The sequence below is a fragment of the Alternaria dauci genome, chromosome 2 (genome assembly GCF_042100115.1).
Source record: "Alternaria dauci strain A2016 chromosome 2, whole genome shotgun sequence".
Taxonomy (NCBI): domain Eukaryota; kingdom Fungi; phylum Ascomycota; class Dothideomycetes; order Pleosporales; family Pleosporaceae; genus Alternaria; species Alternaria dauci.
In genome coordinates, this window is record NC_091273.1 from 406,582 (window position 1) to 427,030 (window position 20,449).

Sequence of the window (20,449 nt, forward strand, 5' to 3'; positions counted from 1 at the left end):
GACTGTCTCACTAGTGATGCGTTCATATTCTGGTTTTTGAAACCTCCGCCCGCGAGTATTGTCTTTCTTTTCTGACGACTCAATACGTCGCTCTATCATAAGGTAAGCCATCGATCGAAGCCGATCGTACAAGATTCATTCTCACCTGCTCAATGGTATTTCTGTTACATAGCGTACGCAGACCACTCCAGTGCTTGGTCTGTCCAATACGCTGCGCTCTTGCCATCGCTTGTAACTCAACAAAACCTTGGAAGGGTTCCATTGCGGTTCGGGCAGGTATATACGTGTCGCAACGGTCAAATTCAGCCTGGGTCTGTTAGTATTCGAAATATGTCCTCCCAGTGTGTATACGAACTCTTCCGCACCCGTACCCAGTGTCATCAGGAGAATGTTTGGCCCCAAAGACGATTTGAAGCTATTCGGCACCTTTAGTCTCTGGTTCAAGCTTAAGCCTCCATGAATCCTGTCATGTCTTAAGCTAGCTCCATTGAGAAGTTTAGCCGTAAGATCTAGGGGGCTTTTCCATGCAGAGAAGATGATACTAACATTCTGTTAGGGTCTGTATCTTTACTGTCCCTTTATTGACCCACCATTTCTTCCTAGGCGCTTGTTCTATGCCGTTGAGAAGAGCCCATAATTTGGACGGGTAAGCAATCGGAACTTCATTCGCCGCGCTAGAGAGGTCTTGGGACCTCACTTGTGTAGCAAAATCTGGGGGAGTATGGCCTGATGAGCGCAGCAGACAATGTGTCCCGTCTCTTGTTTTCTTCACACATTGAGACTAGCAGCTGTGACAGACAAGATGCTTGCATGGTTGGATGAATATACCTCGATCTCGACCGTCTACTTTGTCGATGCAGAAGATACTGGTCGTGTAATTGGCGCAATCGTTCTCTTCGAGCTGTAGCAGATAAGAAAGTATCTCATCGTCTGACTAGTGCAGTGTATCTTGCACCCTTCTTGGGCCATTGTTGCAGAAGATTCGCAATTCATGGATGCATTGAAGAGTAGTGGAGGCGTATATATCGTTACTACTGACGGCGCTCCTCATCGGATAATTTGATCAACCGCGGGAAGACTATCGGCTAAGGCAGGCCAAGGATTTCTCTGGTTCTTCGTAGACAAATGGTCCTCAGTACACTCTGCAAATTTCCGAACCGATTTTCCCAGCCATTCATGCATCTTACATCCTACATCCGCACACTTATCTGGTGAAACCAGATAACAGGCTTTATAGTGCTTCTCAAGAACCAAACACCTTCGTCCAGTCGTACTTCTTAAAATAGGCTTCCACAGTATCGAGAGACGGGGGAGACATCAACTAAACATAGGAATGAGCAGCCATTTCAGTCAATCAAGCCAGGACAACTTACATCTCGGGGATGGATAACGGTAGGGTCATCCCTACCCTCGTATCCGAACTCATTCCAATAGGCCATGTTATCCTCTATCGTTTCCTTCAATTCGGTTGGAACAGATGGGGGAAAGGATCCTTTCGGCAGAGTAACAACCTCTGCGTTCATCCCTGTAGCCTTTGTGAAAGATGATGCTAGCTCTTGGACGGTGAGCCATTCTCGGTAGCCAATGAGGTTCTTTCCAGGGGACTCTAGGACCAGAGCTTTGACTAAAGGTCCAGAGTCCTCCTCCGCGGCAACGAACGGAAATTTGACATCTTTCTCTAGATGTCCGATGAACTGAACTACTCCCTCAGAGTTCTTAAGTACGTTAGCTTTACCTGCTGAGTACAGAGTCAAATTTGCAGATGCTTACCTTGATAGGAGCACTCAATCCACCAGCGAAATAGTTACTCAAGAACAGACCTGCTTGGTAGATGCTGGTCTTTGCCCATAGATCGGGGTATGTTTCCTTGCCGTACTCTTCGGCCTTGGCTTTTGAGTCGAAGTGGTACACGTGAGTGTACTTTCCCTTTGACCATTTCGTGGCATTCGAAAGGGAGGAGAGTATAAACCGCTCGAGAGTTGGAACCTTGGCTGCTGCATCGATCATATTCTTCAACTGTTGTGTTTCGTGCTCGCCCACCCAGGCATTCAGTGACTGGCCTGGCCTCGCTTTGTCCTTGTTGCTAGGATCAAAGTATTGGCCCCAGAAGTCACTCACAGCGAAGATAGCATTCGCACCCACAAATGCTGCTGACAGCGATTCGGGGATGTCCATGTTGGCTTGAACAACCTCAGCGCCTCGAGCTGCTAGAGCCTGAGACTTGGTACTGGAGGGGTCTCGAGTGAGGGCGCGAACCTTCCAGCCAGGTTCCTCAAGGAATACGGTCGCCACAGAGCCGCCTTGGTTACCAGTGGCCCCGACGATAACGATGAGCTTTTCGGATGGCATTGTGGAGAATCTTTTGTATCCCTAGGGTTAGAAAGGAGAGTTCGTTCTACAATCTTGCCTGACTTGTGTCTCTCGTTTACTTTTCCTGTTCTTCACATATGTCAAATTACATGACTACCATACTTATCGGAGTGCTTACCAATGCGGTTCAATGTTGTAGGAAGACCTGATGGTTTGAATTGTGTTCCTCGTTAGGTACGGACGAGTACTTATATACCTATGCTTTTACTTCTTCAAGTCTGCTTCTTTGTCCGACTCAAGCTGATTATGCAGCACGATTTGGTAGACAGGACGTGACTACGGATTATCCCTAATTCGGTATGTAAATTCGCCAAGGCTCCGGCAAAGATTACACTAGGTACCCTAGGTAAGGATAGCTTCGCTATTTCGGCATCTCTCGGCACCGGCGAATGAAACTCACTCAAACATGACTGGGCTGTAATGACGTGTCCTTATGATACGCCGCAAAGTGCGGCTGATGATGGGCTGCTATGCACAAGACTCATTGGTGGCGGTCAGCCCTGCACCGGTTGTGGCGGCAGGAGCAAAGGGGGTCAGGAAGTTCACGTCTTCTCGTTGCCCACGGACCCGTCGCGCGCGAGGATTTGCCGATTCATGGGAGCTGCAGGCTTGTACAGCAATAGTCCTGGTGATCCTCTTATGTCTAACACTTCAGCTGAAATTATAAGTCCCGAGGTCTTCTTGGTTCGTGGGAGGCCAGACCGCCAGAACCGAAGAATTTCGATATCAGCGAAGGAGCCCAAATCGCAAGATACGATACCCGGGTGAACGAGTCAACATTCAGCAGTCTCGATGCTCATCTCGTTCACAGGTAGTCGTGTGAATCAATCACTGAACACTCAGTTATCCCCTAAATGTGAGTCAGAAACATGGACAACGGAGTTGCACCCACGCGACGTCTGTAGAAGTGCTAAAGTTTGGAACTTCGTTTGATTGGTAGTGCGGGTTGCCTTGGTTATTCCCGCGGAATCACCAAAAATCTGCCTCACGTCTTGCTTACATAGCCCCAACAACCTCCTCCTGCGGCGATCACGCAACATGGCATGACTCTGGGGCCTGCATCGAGAATATTTCCACATTTATCAGCGACTTCTTCTAGGGATCAGGTGTCGGTGCGACCTCGTTGGGCTGGTAGAGCATCTGACAAGCTACCTAGTCTACACATGTCATGTATGTACCATCTTATCAGACCGTTATGTTGCCTTGACGTTCAAAGTGTATGTAGGGCATTTGTTAGGGCGTGTAAGCGCTAGAAAGTGTGGATAGAGGGCCTGATGTGAGCGGCGCCTTTTGAACGGGGACGAAGTTTGGGGGCCAAAACCACGTCTCAAAAGCCGGTATCGATACCTGCGCCACGATTGAGTGATTTCTCAGCAAGAGTATTAAGGCAAGCACTGCCCATGGTATTTTCCACGGCGCGCATTCCCTAGCCATGGCAAACTACACTTCCAAGATGATGGCAGGGTTTCGCTCTCAGCCCTACGGTCCAGTACCCACGACTCAGGATACCTCATCCCCTACAGCGGAAAAACCCCTTGCGTCTCGAACGACAACGCCCATCCATTCAGAACTAAAACAGAACTTCTCACAATCATGGTCCGTTGCACAAATCCTTCTGACTGCAGCGATTCCACTGGCCGGCCTTGTCGTATGGCTTGTATGCGTCCGAGCGAATCCGCGAATTTTCGATACGTTTGCGGGCGAGAAGATTGGGGGCCACCTTAGCCAAGCAGAGGCAAAAGCAGTCGATGCCATCACAGGAGCTGTACTGGCGCCTTTACTCATGGCAACTTTGAATTTTGTCTGGTTTGGCAGCGCACGCGTGTCGACCTTGAACGAACAGCAAGCGAAGCCAATTCCCCTTCGTACGCTGGTCGCCGCCAGCGGTACAACAGGCGGGAATTATGACCTTTTCAATCTCCGCAATCTACTCATGGGCAAGACTTGGACACTTGGACTCTTTGCGCTGCTAACAATGCTCTCTGCTGTTTCGAGAACAGCACTGAGCAATGTTATTGCGTATGAGGCATTTTCTGAACTCAGCTCTTCACAGACGCCTGTTCCACTAAGGCTGCAGAGTGACGTTACCATCAACCAAGATTACGATGGTATAGTGTCAGGGGCCAACATTGTCTCAATGGATCTGTACGATTTCGACGGTAATCAGAACGCCCAAGTCGTCAAGGATGTGGTGTCCCTTCTAACCGAGATATCCTACGAAACTTCCGACTCAAAACTGACCAACGGTACATATGTAGCCGTAAACGTAACATCGCAATCGCTAGAGTCTCTGCCGCTGGCCATTTCCAGGCTCGAAAACGTACCGGCGTATCGACTGTCGGTTGAGTGTAGCCCGGCTCTGCCAGAATCAATATCAGTATATCAACCACTAAATATGTACAACACGATGATCAGCTTAATTATCAACAAAACTGCAGAGTCGGATAACTACTTGTTCCAAGCAACCTACCCGGGTACACCGGAAAACATTCAAAAGGGAGAAGGCGACGGCCTCACATACGCCGCATTTTCTCTGAGTTTTAAAGAGGCATATTTAGGCTCCCTAAGGCGGTTCGACTTGTCCAATGACACGGAGCCGTCGGCATACGGCACACTCCATTACCGTGCCTACAACATGACTCAATGGGGCTTCAGTGGAACACAGGGACTCATGTCTGCCTGCGGGCTGCGGTGTGTGCTGTACCGCGAGCACGGCGTCGCCAACACAAGTCGCAGTTCGGACAACACCTCCAGCACCGCCGTATGGACCATTGACGCCGCCACATTTCCCTTGCAAGAGAAACAAATCATCCCCTCCCAGCTCTCCAAGTTCCAATACAACAGCCTCAACTTCCACGTCCCGGGCTCGTCCATCCCCGGTCTCGGGCCCGCCCTGTCCAACATGTACGCTGCACCGACCCAAGACTTCTTTACCGACTTCGCACACACCTTCCTCTACGCCTCTGGCGAGACGCAGCGTATCCTCTACGAGGTCGCTGCATCCAGCAGGAACGCTTCGCGCAACCTCCCCCAGTACACCATCCACGTCCCGGCATACGCAATGCAACTACAGTACCGCATCACATACGTACCCAGTATACTCCTGGTCGGTCTAATCTGCCTGCTGGGTGCGAGCGCAGTCACCGGCACCCTGGCCTTATCCGCGAGGAAATCCCTCTCAGCGCGAGCCCAGCGCGACGTCAACGTCACGAGACTTTTGCTGGACAGCGTAGTCGGGTTGGAGGCGGATGCAGATGAATTGGAAAACGTGGCGCAGAGAGGCAACGATGAATTAGATGCCTGGGCGGCAGGGTACAAGGTGAAATATAGAATCACTGATGACGATACAGGCGATGTGAGAATTGTTCTGGAAAAAAATAAAGCATGATAGAAATAGTACATAGATTAGAAAGAGTGGGGTGGGAGTTTAGACATTGCATAGGCGGAGTATATAGGTAGAAGCAGAATCCAAAGAGATGCACTATCGGGGCTACCGTACCTAACGGGGTTGAAGGCTGCCCATCGTGACTTGTCTCTCGTACCTACCCAACTCCCATCCCCAGCATCGCCGCATCACTTCAGCGCACCTTCGTTATTACGGGCGGCTGTGATCCTACTGGATTGATACGCAGATCTGCTGACAGAAGGTCATATGCGGATGTTGAAACGTGCATCGTATGGTTCTTCGTCTCCAGATGCAGGTCAAGATGTCGACCCATAATGAGGACAGTCTGTGGACTTGAGGATGAACAAGGAGCAGGAACTTGGCGTTGACTCTTCGCAGGAGTGTCTACTCAAAGATCATGTCACAGCACTAGATCCGCCTTGTCCGTATCTTTTTTACCGCTATCATCAACTTCATTTTGCTGTTGCTGAGTATCTTCTACCTGCGCTAGTGCCCTCTTCTTCTGCTCCTCGCTCATCGGTCGTGGCAGCAGACTGGCATCAGGATGCCACAGCTCCTCATCCGTCGCCTTGGAACCATCGACATTCTCAAGCTCTGGCGTGAGCGCACGGTATTCTGGTGGAACACGGTCCAAGAACGCTTTCACTAGCCGCGGGCTCAAGCCTATTGCATCAAGAACCGCACGATCAGCCGAAAGGGTACGCATAACACCGTCTTTTCCGAGCGATATGATGCTCAGAGAGTCTTTGTTGAACTTTGCAAGGATCGCTGTTATTTCTTCCTGGTCAGGACGATTGCGGTCGTAGGTATGATGTGGATTTGGAGGCGCCGCCGACGAACTTGGCTCGGATAGAGTATTTTCGGTCATTACTCAATTCTTTCTCAGTGTTTATTGTTGCCTTGGAGGTGGGTGGACAAATTTTCGTCGTTCAGTGTTCAAGGCTTCTTGTAGGCCAGCGTGGCAAAACAGGTTTTCAGCCACATGCCGGTCATGACTGCATATGTATGCTGAAACCCGGCATGTGAAGGAATGTTCCTTCCCGACCTGTCATGTCTTGATGTGCACAACTGGATCTGGACCGAACAAGAACCATATCTGCAGCTTAGTTCTTCACATTGGAATGGCGAACCTCTTCAAGAACTAGGCAGATGGACGGACCGGTGTCTTGTTGCTCGCATGATCCACGAATAGGTATGCCAACTTGAAAGAAGAATTACCAGATTCTGTAGCTGCCTTGGTATAGAGCATTATTGACGGTCTACCTAGGTACTTGCCACGAACAAAGAACTTCCTCTGTACTGCACCCCAGTGAGAAGCTATAGATTGGAAAGAAGTCTTTTTCAACACAGAGCGAGAAAAGAAACGCAGATGACCTCTCTGTCCGACAATAAGCCGCCTGTAATGGTGCATACTGCGAGATCCTCAACGATTGTACCTCTATAGGTTACAATACCTGATACTTCCCCGACTGCACGCCTGATGGTGGTTGCCTAGATCCTGACCCCAATTTTCCACCTCGGTAGATTCGGGGATAAACTCAAGGGATTGAAGAACTACCCATCATACCTGCATCGCGTGGGTCCATCAGTTGGGTAGTGGAGGGATCTGGCAAGGCAGACACCTCCCATTGAGCCAGCCAATCAAATCATCAAGGTAACGTCATCCCAAGGGTTCGCCTTACCTTGGTGTTGATTGGTCGCCGCACAAATCCGGACAAATATTCGAGGAAATAAAGACACTGCCCAGGTGCTACCCCGCCCCTGTACTCTTCTTGATACTCATACCACAATTACCTCAAATAAGCAGTCCTTCCAGCAAATCGATAACTATCCCCTTGTTCTCTTCGGCTACATCACCAATGATGTCAGAGGCCGAGAATGTTATGCCATGCGACCTCTGTAATGCTCTGCTGGATTTGTTCCAGGGAGTACGGAAGGAGCATATCGATGTTTCATCTTTCCAATCACAAAGCGCACTTGAGTGTAGCGAGCACACATTGCTAGTCCAGCAATTCACAAACTACACCCAGACGCCATTAAGGAAGAAGTATCCTCACTCCCAGAAAGATATGGGATTCTATTGCGGACAGAGCGTAGGAGAGGTCACGTTGACTGAATCACTGGAGAACCTGGGGATGTATTGGGAGCTCTTACTATGCCCGAGTACCGACGCCACGGAGGACTTGGCAAAAGGCGATATCCTGGACCCTGACTGGATTGATCTAACCAAAGTCAAGCAGTGGAAGTCTGATTGTCTCACCTCGCACAGGACCAAGTGCGACAACCCCATGAAAATCTGGAAGACTACGCCGGCGTGGCTCGTGGATGTCGAGTTGCAATGCGTCGTTCCCGGACAAGAACAAGCCACCTTTGTTGCGTTGAGTTACACATATGGAGACGATTTCAGTCCCAGAATGGATGCTGAGCTCCTGGCAAGGCTTCGAGAGCCTCATGCTTTTCAGAGCCCAGATGTAGCGTCGCAGATCCCTCGCACGCTCATTCATGCCATGTCTGTAACGAAAGAACTAGATGAGCGGTATTTGTGGGTCGACGCCTTGTGTATCGGTCACGACGATCCGGCAGAGACTGCTCGTCAGTTGACAATGATGGGGTCGATTTACGCCACTGCAATTCTGACCATTGTCGCTGCCGATGGACACGCTCCCAGCGGCATACCCGGTTTAGCTGGGATATCTGAATCAAGAGCTTTGAAGCAGAAAGTCTTCCCATTCGAATCACGCAAGATCATCGTTCGTGGTTCTAGAATATTTTCTCTAGTCCATGGATCAACCCCATACTTTTCGCGTGCATGGACGTACCAAGAACATCACCTGGCGAAGAGAAAGCTCTTCTTTCTGAATAAGTCAGCGCACTGGGAATGTCAGCATAGGCAGTCTCACGAAGAGCTCAAATCAGGTGCAGAGATAAAAACGTACATCGACCCACGACTTGTGGAAAGCCTCGACGGGTTCCCAGAATTACACTCGGTCAGTAACATGATTGGCGACTACAACCAAAAAGACCAGCGATACCCAGAAGATGCACTCCCTGGCATTACCGGTATGTTGGCTGTGCTCAGTCGTTCCTTCGAAGGCGGCTTTCTGTTTGGCATTCCAGAAATGTTCTTCCATCGAGCGCTTGCATGGAGTCCGTTGTGGCCGCATACGGAGCTTGAGCGGCGGAGGCGTTCTGACCGAGCAGGACAATTTACGCTACCAGCGGCCCAATTGCCGTCGTGGTCATGGATCGGATGGAAGGGATTAGTGACTCTTGGTGATGAAGCAGCTAGGATAAATGACCTGCGCGCCACGATCGAAGAGACTTATCCTATGGTGGATTGGTACACTGCTTCGTCGCCTACGGCGAGTGCGTCTGAACGTCGGCTTATTCGCTCCAATTGGTACGAGCACCGCGACGAATGGAAGAGTGGAAACGTGAAGCTACCTGGTTGGACAGCGGTGGAAATGGAGAATGACATAGGTACGTACAAAGGCGAGCCACGCATCTTTCCAGCCGGATGTGGAGGCCGGGTGTGTCGCCACGAGAACATGGTGGACAACAAAGACCACGGTCCAACCAACGATTGGTATTTCCCGTTTCCGGTCCCACAGATTTCGAGCGCAACGGAAGCTTCGATGCCCGAACAGACCCCATACTTGTTCAGTCGAACGCAGCGTAGTTTTGTCCTTGGGCAGAGGGATAGTCGCACCCGGGACGACCCGGAAGAACAGACGATCTTTACCATTGCTCTTTGTGATTGTTCGAGTGGACGCTCAGTCGGCACGCTCCAGTTGCATACTAGAGAACAGCTGAGGCTGTTCCCTTTCTCCAAAACTGCGCCCACATCAAACCAGGACCCCCACGAGGATTACTTGGAGCGCCGCATGGCCTTCAGAGATAGGAAGATCATGGCCATAGTTGCGGATACAGCGGATGAGAACGTGCCCAAGATTGAAATCGTCGCTGTGAGCATGACTAGATTTTACATCAAGACTTGGAACCCAGACACTATGCGCTCCGAAAAGCCCTTCCACGTTGACGAGGTAGTCAATGTTCTTTGGGTAGAGTGGGAGAACGATATTGCGTATCGCAGGGCTGCTGGCTATGTTGGAAAAGAGGACTGGGAGCAGCTTGAACGCGAGGACGTTGATCTAGTTCTCGGCTAGGACGATATCCGATGCAGTGTGTTTTTTTTGGAAATACCACCTCTTTTTCGCCCTTGTTGATTCAACTTACGGTATAATCTTCGCCTTCCTCATCCTATCAAACACACTTCCCCACGTCTCCTTCGTCCCCCTCTCCTCGGTGAATCCCGTTCCACACATCTTGCTCATATCAAAGTGTCTATCAAAGTCAAACTTGGTCATGAGCATCTCTTCAGCAATCTGCATGCCACGACCACCATCCACATGTCCACTCTGCAACCCGTACTGCTTCTCCATGCCCAGCCAAGTCTCCTTGTTATCGCTGATGAACTTTCGTATATCGATAGGAGTTGGGGCCGGTCCGCTGGCCTTGAGACCAAAGTAGGAGCATAGTATAGGCCACTTCTCCTCCCAGTTCGAGGGCGTTTTTGAGTCGGCGACGTTGAAAGCTTCTCCTTTCTTCGGCTTGGCGAAGAGGGTGAGGTGGATAGTCTGGCGCGCAATCATATCGCTGCTGCTATCATTGCTCAGCGCCTTCCAGACTCCTTGTGTGCCAGGGAACGGGCAATCCGCTCCCTCGCCGTATAGTTCCTTCCACAGAGCCAGATAGAGACCCATTGTCGTAGCAAGCGAGTATGCATTCTGGTTCGGGACGTAGCCGACTATGATATCTGGACGAGTCTCGATCCAGCTCCACTTCTTGTCCTTGGCGTATTCGGTGATCCAATCGTTTTGTGCGTGGTAGAAGAGCATCTCGGCGTACGGGCTGGGTATACGGGGGAAGGTTTCTTTGAGAGGAGGCGGGGGGAGCTTGGGGCCGGTCGTGCCTGCTGGGGCGGTTTCGTCGTACCATGGGAGCGCGGCGAGGAGGTGGACGCCATCTGATGTGTGTTAGTCTCATAACGTCCGATATCTTAAAAGGAAGGAGTGAGGCCTTACAAACTTTGGTGCCGATTTGCAACACGACATATTCCAAAGCGGGACATAGTTTATCCATGGCTTTGACTGTCTTGGAAAACATCTCGACTGCCTCTTCCAGTTCCTTTTGCACGTCCAGGCCCGCTTTGTATGCAAGATAGTATACGTGCGTCACCTCGCCAATATCAGGTAGCTTCTCCGTCAGCTCCTTCTCGAGACCCTCCTGGCTACGGGCGAGCAGGTCGATGCCGGAGACGAGGTTGAGGCGCGAGTCCTCTGGCCATTGTGTTTGCAATGGGGTAAGCGGGCGGTTTGTGAGCGCATGGACGCGCTTCCAGGTGTTCTTCCCGGGGTAGTCGGAGAGGATCTCGTTGACGAAAGACCACCCTGTTCAACCACTGTCAGCATGCAGTCCATTACGGTATCCAATGGCTCTACTGACCCGTCACGCCAGAGGCACCAAACACAACAGCTGACTTTGACATTGTTGTTGGCAGAAAGCGACTGCGATAGCTTCAGGAGAAGCAGAGAGACGAGATATCCATGCGGCGTCGTCCAGCTAGTGAGACTACATGCTGTCTCCTTGCACGGCACACCGGTCTGGAAGGTGGGGTTGCGGCTGCGACAGTGGAGACATGGAGTCGATACAGGCATTCCTTGCAAGGCACATGTTCCAGTCTACTCGCCGTGTGCTAGAAGCCCAGCTACTGATATCCAGACGTGTTGTTCATGCTGCATAGTGACTTTTCGTCGGCCACTCCCGACTGTAAACACCATATGCGCTTTTCTTTAGGCCCCGCGTCGCATCGCGAACAACAGTCTGAGACGAACGGTTTTTTCAACGGGCCGTCAGCTAACCGTCGGTCGTAGTGCTGCCGCAGAAAGCAACCGAAAACTTAGCCGTCCCGTCAAGACAACTTAACCTTTTTTGGACGCGTCAATGACTCATGGCTGGAGAGGTGGAAGATAGGGGACTGTCGGGTATTGATCACGACTGTCCGGCGCGTCAATGTCAAGAATTTGGGGTTGAGAAGAGAGATGAAAGAAAAGGGCGGGGTGAGGCGATTGCGCAGGGACCGGCGACGCGATAGGGCCAAGCTTATGCCTGACGCGTCTGCACCCTCTCTGGTCTTCATCTCCACACCACCATTGTATCGGAATGCCAAATGACTGCAAAGCCACGTTCTTCATTCAGCTACAGCCTACCGATACTCAGTGGAACTCGTTCTTGTCTGCATACACGTCATTCTCGAGGAAGACCTCCACCTTGTCCGTCATCTTAGGTGTCAGATCTTCGCAGTACAAGATACAAAGCAGTCCCACGATGCCGAAACTCAAACTGCTGAGTGCGACAACCTTCAACGCGTGCGCGTAGCTCCATTGAAACGCCAAAGAAGCCGCACCCAGAGCCTCGGCCGTCGTCCCTGGCACTTCCGCGATAGCTGCAGCTCCCAGAGGAAAAGCTGCGAGTAAAGCCTGCGCATTCTCCAACGACATGCCTGCCCTTATAGCTGCAGTCGGAACGGTAGCAGCAGCGCGCGTGGCTTGTGTGTTGGTGAGAATCGTCGTGTAAATAGCTTGCGCAAGCGACCCTCCTGCGTAACGAGCCATGCCTGCCAGGCCGCCAGAGAAGCCGAGGTCTTGCTGCGGCACGCCGAGTTGGGTAAAGGCAATGGACTCGTACTGCGCCCATCCGAAAAACGACGCGTTGATGCAGCAAAATGCAATCATCAGGCTCTGATTAAATGGGGTCACAAGACCCATGAGGGCGCCAAACAGCACCATGCCAGTCCAAGTACCGATTAACGTCCACTTCCAGTGTCCTAGCACGTTGCCAAAAGCCATCAGGCACAATGATCCGAAGACCAGGCCGACATTTGGTGGTAGCGTGAGTAGCAGTTCTGTACTCCGAGACACGTTCGGGCCCAGGTAGAAAACATTCACCATGGTCGGCCAGATGATGTTAACCGAGTAATAGAACATGGTTACGATGAATGCGACAATGAATGGCGCCGTGAACTCTCTCCCCTTATGGCTCCGGAACAAATGTGGTGGGCAGAGCTTGAATCTGGTGTTGGATAGCGTCTCCCAAACTCCGAAGGCGGCAATCAGCACCAGCCCGACTACCATGGGGGCTACAACGGTGACGTCTGAACTCGGCTTGTACGTGGTGTTTACGATGCCAACAAGTGTGAGGCAGATGCCCGGAACGATAAGCGCAGTGCCCACATAGTCAAGGCCCCGGACAGCTTCGTCCCACGGGACGCCTTTGGGATGCTTCGGCGGCTTGTAGAAGAGGAAAAGGGATGCGAGGGACATGATTTGGGCAATGAGACCAGCCCAGTAGACCCATTGCCACGCATTGACATCGATGGCGTACTGTGGATTGATTGTCAGTCGTTACAAGACACCCTTTCAAGCTTGCCACTTACTCTCCCAACGATAGGGCCAATTATGACGATGAGGAAGACAAAACCGTCCGAAAGACAGATGCCAATGTGTCGAAACTTGTTTGGCAAGAGTTCTGTCACAGTCAGATCGCCTGGCATGCGCACGATACCTCAAGTCACTCACCAGGAATGCTGCACATCGCCATCTGTGCAAACCCGCCTCCAAAACCAGTTATCGCCAATCCCGCCGTAAAGTGATCTGCCCCCTTTGCCGTCGCGTTAACGACAAACCCAACGCAACAACACGCATTACCAAACAATAAGAACCACCTCCTCCCAAAGAGATCAGAGTTTGCGCCCGCAATCAGGAAGCCAATGGCATTCGCTGTCGTGTACGCGGGGATATACCATGCGCTCGATGTAGGATCATCGAACTGGATAGCGAGCCGCGACATCATCGCAGCGGTTGTGGGTACCGGCCAGAAGGAGAGACCAAATGTTGACGACAAGACAAAGATGACGAACCATGTCTTTGGCGTTATTGTGGTTGTATCTTGAGACACGAGTGTCTCCGGTGGTGTTGTCACGACGGATTCGATTTGCTCTACGTCTGTTTTTTCCTTTGACGAACGGCGCATGTCGCCTTCGTAGATGGCTGTTATTGCCATGGTGATATGGTGATAGGGAACACGCTCAAGGCACCAATGTGTAATTGAGCAGGACAATCGTGGCAAAGAGACCCTTCACTGCTTGGATATATTCTTCACCGGGCTGATCATGTCGGCAAGTCACACGTGGTAAGCAATCACATCCCTGATATCCTGGATTCGACGTCCCCGCATCTCGGATATGCAGAAACAAAGATAATGTTTTTAGTTGACTTCTGCTATTGGCTTAAGCGCGCCATTATCGCCATTAGATCGTCGTACATTTTCATAATCCGGGGTAGTGGGTGTGGAAGTGGGTATCCGGGGTTAGGTGCGGAGAAGATGAGCGCTGGGTCGTGGCGCTTGACTAGAGTTGCGCCCAAACAATCAAGGGGCGAGCATCATCTTCGCCTGGAATAACGTTTCCGATTGAACTTGCCCATGTTTGTGAAAGCTGGATTCCAGTTTCCATGGTTTGATCTTTCGCTAGCAAAGATGATCGGCTGTCACACGTGCTAGAACATGGCGTATCGCGTAGTCCATGCCAGTGGTGGAGAAGCATGGGATCACTATAGAGCTGAAGATTCAAATGCTTAGCACTATTCCACGCCAATTACTGCAATGGCGTAGCACCGCCGGTTCCAAGGCTACCCCTAGGGCGCTCTCAGATCTACGCAGCCTCTTCACGCGTAATCCCATCCGTAGTATCGCAATCAGGAATCGCTTTTCCAAAGCAAATCATATCGTGCCTAGCCGCATCATCGTCATCAGCAATGTATCCACACCACCCAACCAAATCGAAAAGAAACCAAAACTCACCCAGCCATGACCTGAATCCCCTTCTCCAGATCCATAAACTTCTCCGCATCCGACATAAGCGCAGCCCGATATTCCTCGCTCCCCACAAACGCCTCCCAATCTTCCCACTTCCGCACCCAGATCTGACTACACGCATCGTAGTCTAGTACCTCCATGCCCAGTTCTTTTAGTTTGCCTTTTAGGCCGGGTGACTGGTAGAGTTGGACGTAGCGAGCTATCTTTACCGCGTGGAATTTCTTGCAGGCGACGGTGAGGTCGGAGTGGACGTGGTTGTAGTGTTTTTGGAAGAAGGCGTCGGTTACGGTGGGAGATTTGCGGAAGAAGAAGGAAAGCTTAATGCAGGCTAGTGGAGGGATCAGAAAATGACGAGGAGGGAATGAGAGTTAAGGTAGTGGACTGACGCTGGTAGTTTTCCTGTGCGTCCCACGCAAACTGTGGGTACGAGAATTCATGCTGTTGAGGTGTCAGTGATGCATTCGGGAACGAGAAGGCGTGAACTTTACATCCATGGTTTTGTAGACCATCTTCACATACAACTAGGAGCTTTGTCAAAGGGCTGGAGGTCTTGAGGTAGGCGATGTATGCGACCTAATGTACCTGGACATCTTACAAGTATAGTCACTAGAAGGGGCCATGCATAACCGACTGGAGCCAAACACGGAGACCTAGGTCAACATGCGGGGTTGACGGAGAGCTGATGTAACTAGCGGTAGTCTCGACAAGAGCCAATTGTCGCCCCTCTGTAGGAATTGTTATCGAAGATTGCAGTGTTTGCGTCCCAGCACCCAACGTCATGACGAGCATCCTTTTACTTGCGAATTCTCTTATTTAAGAGAACCTGTTCGTTTAGATTGTTAAGAATTGTGGAAGTTGTAATTGGCTTAAGCTGATGCGTCATCGCAGTACTATAGGATAAAGTGGATGAAGAAGAAATGGATGAATCAGACACGTCATGACGACACAGCGCGCAATAACACTTTACGACCCAGCGCATCCACAGTATGCTTCATGCGACAACAAGAGCGTAGTGGAAACATTTCCACTATATCAATCAGATGAAGACTCTAGAAAACAACAACCTGTCTCTTTTCCGCTTTGCCAGCCTCCATATCAGCAACCATCTGCGGCAAGTCATCGATCCTGCGGAACTCGACTTCTGGCTGTATACTATGTTTGCCCGTAAAGTCGACCGCCTTCTTCATCCGCTGCGGAATACCCGTGCTATCGGCCTTGATGCGATACCGGCCCGTAGTCAAATCAAATGTGTTGATAAAGTCAAGCCCTTTCGGCGCGATACCAATGACCATGAGGAGTCCACCTGTTCTCAAAACATCCGGCGCGCCTGCGTATGCTGCATTCGATGCGCTGTAGACAGCTGCAGCATGACATCCTTTACCGCCAGTGAGTTTCTTGATCTCTTCAAGATAATCCTTGTTCTTCATGGAATTGAAGACAGCGTCTGCGCCGACCTTCTTCGCCACATCGAGTTGGTTGTCATTGATGTCGAGACCAATGGTCTTGATATCCATCTGCATCCTATCAGCTCTTGGTTGGTGACGTATGCTTGTATGTAAACCCACCGCTTTCGCATACCGTATAGCATACTGGCCCAAGCCACCGCATCCAATCACCGCCAACCAATCTCCTGCTTTCAACTCGCAACTATCCACCGAATGGAATGCTGTGATACCTGCGCAGAACAATGGCGCAGTCCTACTCATATCGAGATTCTCGGGCAATTTGATAGCGTTCTGCCAATCTACGACCGCATACTCGGCGAAATATCCATCTACTACAAACCCCTGCAACTTCTGGTTACCCGTCTCGCATCGCAGGTTGTGAACCATACATCCGTCGCATTCAAAGCAAGCGCCGATAAAATAGTTGAAGCCAATCGCGTCGCCGACTTGGAAGCCTTTGTCGCTGGCCTCCTTGCCGATGGACTCGATATAGCCGACTCCTTCGTGGCCCAACGTCACGGTGTAATCCGGCCTCATATCCATGAGGAGGTCAGAGTGACATAGCGATGCAGATTGTATCTTGACCAAGAACTGGTTTGGTGCTTCGGTCGGTTTTGGAACATCGTTCACAACGACCTTTTTCTGCTTGCTAGAGGTCGCATGAGTTCGATGTAATAGGAAACGCGTTCTGCGCACTTACGGATCCCACTGGCCGGCTTTCATGATGATGGAGTCTTTTGGTAAGGCTTGAGGCCTAGGAAGATTTCAATTAATGGTATATATACCTATTTTACACCCCTCACGCATTCGATGCAATAGAATGACAGATGCGACAGAACTGGAAAGACCACATGGGTCGTGCTGCGAGTCATCCCGCTGCATTGAAAGCATGTTCGCTGACTTGTCGTAAGTAAGCCATGTAAACGGAAAAAGTTGGCCGAAATTGTGCGCTGGCTAAGACTTGTGGCTAGAGGTGAAGCTTGTGAGAGGTACCAGGTGCGGGGAAGACGAAGCGGGGTAAATTACTCCAAGCGAAGACCTTGACTGAGCTCCCACGATGCCGGCTTTTGATCACATTAACCTGTAATACTGAAGGGACATACTGCACGAGACTGATTTGGCAAAGGAGTGTCTTGTGTTGTATCTGCTGGAGGCTAGCTAACATAGGGCTCGCGTGACGTCACGCCAGGACACTATTCCCAATCAAGCGGAAGGCACGAAGAACCAAAACCTTTGGTAAGGCCTCGGGTTCTCGATATCGCTCTGGTCCGCTGCATACACCCTTATGTAGTTCCTCGTTGACACCTTGCTGACTGCGTACATCTGCATGGCAAATTTTTCGACACGTTCCGGGAAGATCCAGAAGTGACTCAACTCCTTGTAGCCATCGACGCTCGTCGCGCGCTCGCCAATCAGACAAATGTATTCTTCGCCGTTGGTCTTCTTTCCAAAAGAAACCACCTCAGTGCCGATCAAATCGCCGAAGTCGAAGGCCGGGAAAGTGAAAAGGTGCTCCGTGCTCGAACCCTTTGAGGGCAAGATCATGTCGGTCCAGTAATCGTCGGTGTTGGGTATGACCTTAGATTGGGCATGGAAGAGCTGGGTCTGGATTGCGTTCTACGAAGATAAGCAGTTAGCTTGGTATGCTAAAAAGGGACGAGATAGCATGGGAGAAGGAAGGAAGGAACTCACAAGCACCTCAAGGCGGAAAACGTCCGGTTTCATATGGTCGGGTGTTTCCTTTGCCACCTCGGGGTGTTGAGCGATAGTGTTGACCCTGTTACGTATGTTTTCAAAAATGCCGATGGCCTGGTTCGACAATTGGGTCTTTTGTTCGGAACCGCCCTTGAACTTGCCAGCCGGCACTATGGAGGTCTCATCAGCCAAGGCATCCGATGTCTGCGAGTAAACCTACCAGCCTTTATCATTGTTTCGGTGGCTGTGTACAGCGAGAAATCCTTGAAGAGCTCCCAGGACTTTTCAAAGCTGTTAGCATGAGCAGTGTTGAACCAGTAAGCTTCGGCTCACCCTCAAACTCGCTACCTGGTAGTCGAACGGAACGAAATAGTTCTCGAAGTTGGAGAGATTCCTGTACTTTCCCAACACCGCACTATACCACCCCACATTAGCCTTTACTTTCACGTCGTATCTTCCAGAACAGGGAACACTTACAATAGGAGATAAGAATGCTTTCCTGTATCCGCGTCCTTATAGAACTGGTCTGCTTTGGCCTTGACAGCCAGAAGGTCAGAGCTCTCTTCAGCCTTGGCAGCATACCCTTCTCCACTAGCACCGTTCTTGTTGGTTCCCGTGGACTCGATGATAGTGATCTTGACCGAAGCGTTTCGTTTGATGGAGCTGACTGCTGACTCGACCTCTTGCGTAACCTTCCCGGAAACGCCATACATAGTCATTGCCAGTTCAGCACTGTTGGCCAATGAGTTAGCATGATGATGATAATGACAAACGAATGGGAAGCTCTGGTATCTGGGCAACTCTGGAGACTTACGACTGCTTGAGCTCACTGGTTTCAGACGCGTTCTTCCCTGTGATAGAGACACGAGCATAGAAATGACCGCCCTTGATAAAGTCGGCAATGAAACGGTCACCATATGTCGCTTGTGGGTTGCTCGTCTGAATCTTGTTGAAAGAATGCTTGTCGAGCACGCTGACCTGGTGCTGAACTAAGACTTTGACTTCATATGTCAAAGTGCTGCTCTCAAACTATACGCCACTTAGTCTCTGATGGTTGGAGTAATGAGTGCTTGTACGTACCTCGCTACGATCGAGAATGCTGACATTGACATTGCCGCTTTGACCCCATCCAGAGACAGCGGCGCCAGCACTGATCTTCATACTCTTTGCTATCTTTCTGATACCAGCATGTAAGCAAGTTGCACTCGTTGGGGAAAGATGGCATTCTTACTCGTATTCTTCGACGAACTCGGAATAATACTCTCGCGTGAATGCGGGATCTTTGTCCTCGTGACGGCTGACAGTGACTGCATCTTTGACACAGAGCGATTGCAAGTAGGTATTGTAGCTTGAAGAACCTTCAGCCTATCGCCATTCTGTCTCGGAAGATATGACTCACCCTTGGCCATGTTGCATGCCTGACTTGTACGGAACCACTTCGCCCATGACGCAAAGATGATCTTGAAATTGATAGATGTTGTTTTGTGAGAGTAAAAGATAGTTATCCCAAGGAAGCCTGGAAGTCTCATGCTAGAATATCTGCGCTATAAATATCTAGTTTGGAACATTCGATTTCAACCCGTTGCAAGCTTGTGATCTGTGCCACTAAGCGTCTAGAGCTCGTCCATATGACGAGACAGACCTCGCGTGTTAGATCAAGGTCCTCCGCAGCTGCACGCAGCAAATGTGGTGTGCATCTGCGTTGAGATCACCATACCGAAGGATTGGCGAGAGTTTAGAAGGTGTGCGACTATCTCTCCGCATCAAAATTCACCTCACTGCACTGATGTGCTAGCCTACCATCTGCTGCTCCTTTCTGCTTAGCGGTGGATTTTGTATTTCCCTTATCTCTTTTTCAGCTTCGCTAGCTGCTTTTCCCGGTGGTTTAGCCCATGGCGTAAGATCGGTGGCATCAGGCTTGCCCGTGAGCGTTGGCATCAGCTTCAAAGCGACTATTGTAGAGTTGTGCATAAAGAAGCAATTACTAGTAATAGCAGAAGCTTCATATACTTAGGCGGCGAAGTATTGATATCACGATAACTACAGTACTACGCTGAGAACCACAGTACAGCGGTAACTTAGACGAAGCAGACCTAGTAACCAAAGTAACACAATTAACTGTTCCCTAAAGCTCAACTCTAATGACTATCGCGATACAGTAGGCCTCTCGCCGAAAACGCGACCTTCACACTCTCGTGGATGTGCTAGCCTATCGTGTCTGCCGGTGGGGTCGCTCGTGAATGGCTCGGATCTTGGTCCGCCTTGGCGGCCGGGACTTTCCGTCCACTCCAACAAAGCGGCCCCTACGATGCATGTGACGAGAGTTTGTTTTTGCAGAGGGGATCGCTTACGAAGGACAACCAGCCGCTCTCCCGTCTGCACTTCCATGCACTTGAACCGAAAAAGCGACTTTACACTCCCCATCCTTTGTAGGTAGCCTCCTAACAGCATAACAACGCTCCTGAACTAAAATCGCTATACATACCTAGGGAAGGTTCTTTCCCACTCTTAAAGTCTGGTAAGAGAATTGTGTTTTCATTACACATTAGAATAGAGTGTAGGATCGTAGAGGCGCTCGGGTACCCTTGGCCAGCGTTGT

At 50.6% G+C, this 20,449-nt stretch overlaps 7 protein-coding genes across 7 annotated transcripts; 2 read left to right on the forward strand and 5 right to left on the reverse strand.

The window, feature by feature from the left end:
- Nucleotides 1-79: 79 nt before the first annotated feature.
- On the reverse strand, nucleotides 80-2,349 carry ACET3X_002225 (uncharacterized protein; the record flags this gene model as incomplete). The annotated part of the gene is made up of 7 exons (XM_069448449.1): nucleotides 80-92; nucleotides 146-307; nucleotides 356-541; nucleotides 591-692; nucleotides 1,275-1,321; nucleotides 1,374-1,715; nucleotides 1,771-2,349. 7 exons carry the CDS (start codon nucleotides 2,347-2,349, stop codon nucleotides 80-82), a joined length of 1,431 nt encoding a protein of 476 aa, XP_069308772.1.
- A 1,450-nt stretch (nucleotides 2,350-3,799) lies between these two features.
- Nucleotides 3,800-5,876, forward strand: ACET3X_002226 (uncharacterized protein). The gene has a single exon (XM_069448461.1). It carries the CDS (start codon nucleotides 3,803-3,805, stop codon nucleotides 5,756-5,758), a length of 1,956 nt encoding a protein of 651 aa, XP_069308773.1. The 5' UTR covers nucleotides 3,800-3,802; the 3' UTR covers nucleotides 5,759-5,876.
- Nucleotides 5,877-8,772: 2,896 nt separating this feature from the next.
- Nucleotides 8,773-9,942, forward strand: ACET3X_002227 (uncharacterized protein; the record flags this gene model as incomplete). Its single annotated transcript, XM_069448472.1, has 1 exon — nucleotides 8,773-9,942. The coding sequence occupies one exon, from the start codon at nucleotides 8,773-8,775 to the stop codon at nucleotides 9,940-9,942; it is 1,170 nt and encodes a 389-aa protein (XP_069308774.1).
- A 66-nt stretch (nucleotides 9,943-10,008) lies between these two features.
- Nucleotides 10,009-11,324, reverse strand: ACET3X_002228 (uncharacterized protein; the record flags this gene model as incomplete). Its single annotated transcript, XM_069448483.1, has 3 exons — nucleotides 10,009-10,802; nucleotides 10,861-11,226; nucleotides 11,282-11,324. 3 exons carry the CDS (start codon nucleotides 11,322-11,324, stop codon nucleotides 10,009-10,011), a joined length of 1,203 nt encoding a protein of 400 aa, XP_069308775.1.
- Nucleotides 11,325-12,051: 727 nt separating this feature from the next.
- ACET3X_002229 (uncharacterized protein) lies at nucleotides 12,052-13,897 on the reverse strand (the record flags this gene model as incomplete). Its single annotated transcript, XM_069448494.1, has 3 exons — nucleotides 12,052-13,218; nucleotides 13,272-13,363; nucleotides 13,414-13,897. The coding sequence occupies 3 exons, from the start codon at nucleotides 13,895-13,897 to the stop codon at nucleotides 12,052-12,054; spliced, it is 1,743 nt and encodes a 580-aa protein (XP_069308776.1).
- A 1,862-nt stretch (nucleotides 13,898-15,759) lies between these two features.
- On the reverse strand, nucleotides 15,760-16,878 carry ACET3X_002230 (uncharacterized protein; the record flags this gene model as incomplete). The annotated part of the gene is made up of 3 exons (XM_069448505.1): nucleotides 15,760-16,224; nucleotides 16,276-16,804; nucleotides 16,856-16,878. The coding sequence occupies 3 exons, from the start codon at nucleotides 16,876-16,878 to the stop codon at nucleotides 15,760-15,762; spliced, it is 1,017 nt and encodes a 338-aa protein (XP_069308777.1).
- Nucleotides 16,879-17,272: 394 nt separating this feature from the next.
- On the reverse strand, nucleotides 17,273-19,377 carry ACET3X_002231 (uncharacterized protein). The gene is made up of 9 exons (XM_069448516.1): nucleotides 19,250-19,377; nucleotides 19,082-19,198; nucleotides 18,931-19,027; nucleotides 18,665-18,879; nucleotides 18,328-18,582; nucleotides 18,184-18,265; nucleotides 18,071-18,131; nucleotides 17,848-18,020; nucleotides 17,273-17,772 (listed from the first exon to the last, which is right to left on the reverse strand). The coding sequence occupies exons 1-9, from the start codon at nucleotides 19,294-19,296 to the stop codon at nucleotides 17,359-17,361; spliced, it is 1,461 nt and encodes a 486-aa protein (XP_069308778.1). The 5' UTR covers nucleotides 19,297-19,377; the 3' UTR covers nucleotides 17,273-17,358.
- Between the last annotated feature and the right edge of the window lie 1,072 nt (nucleotides 19,378-20,449).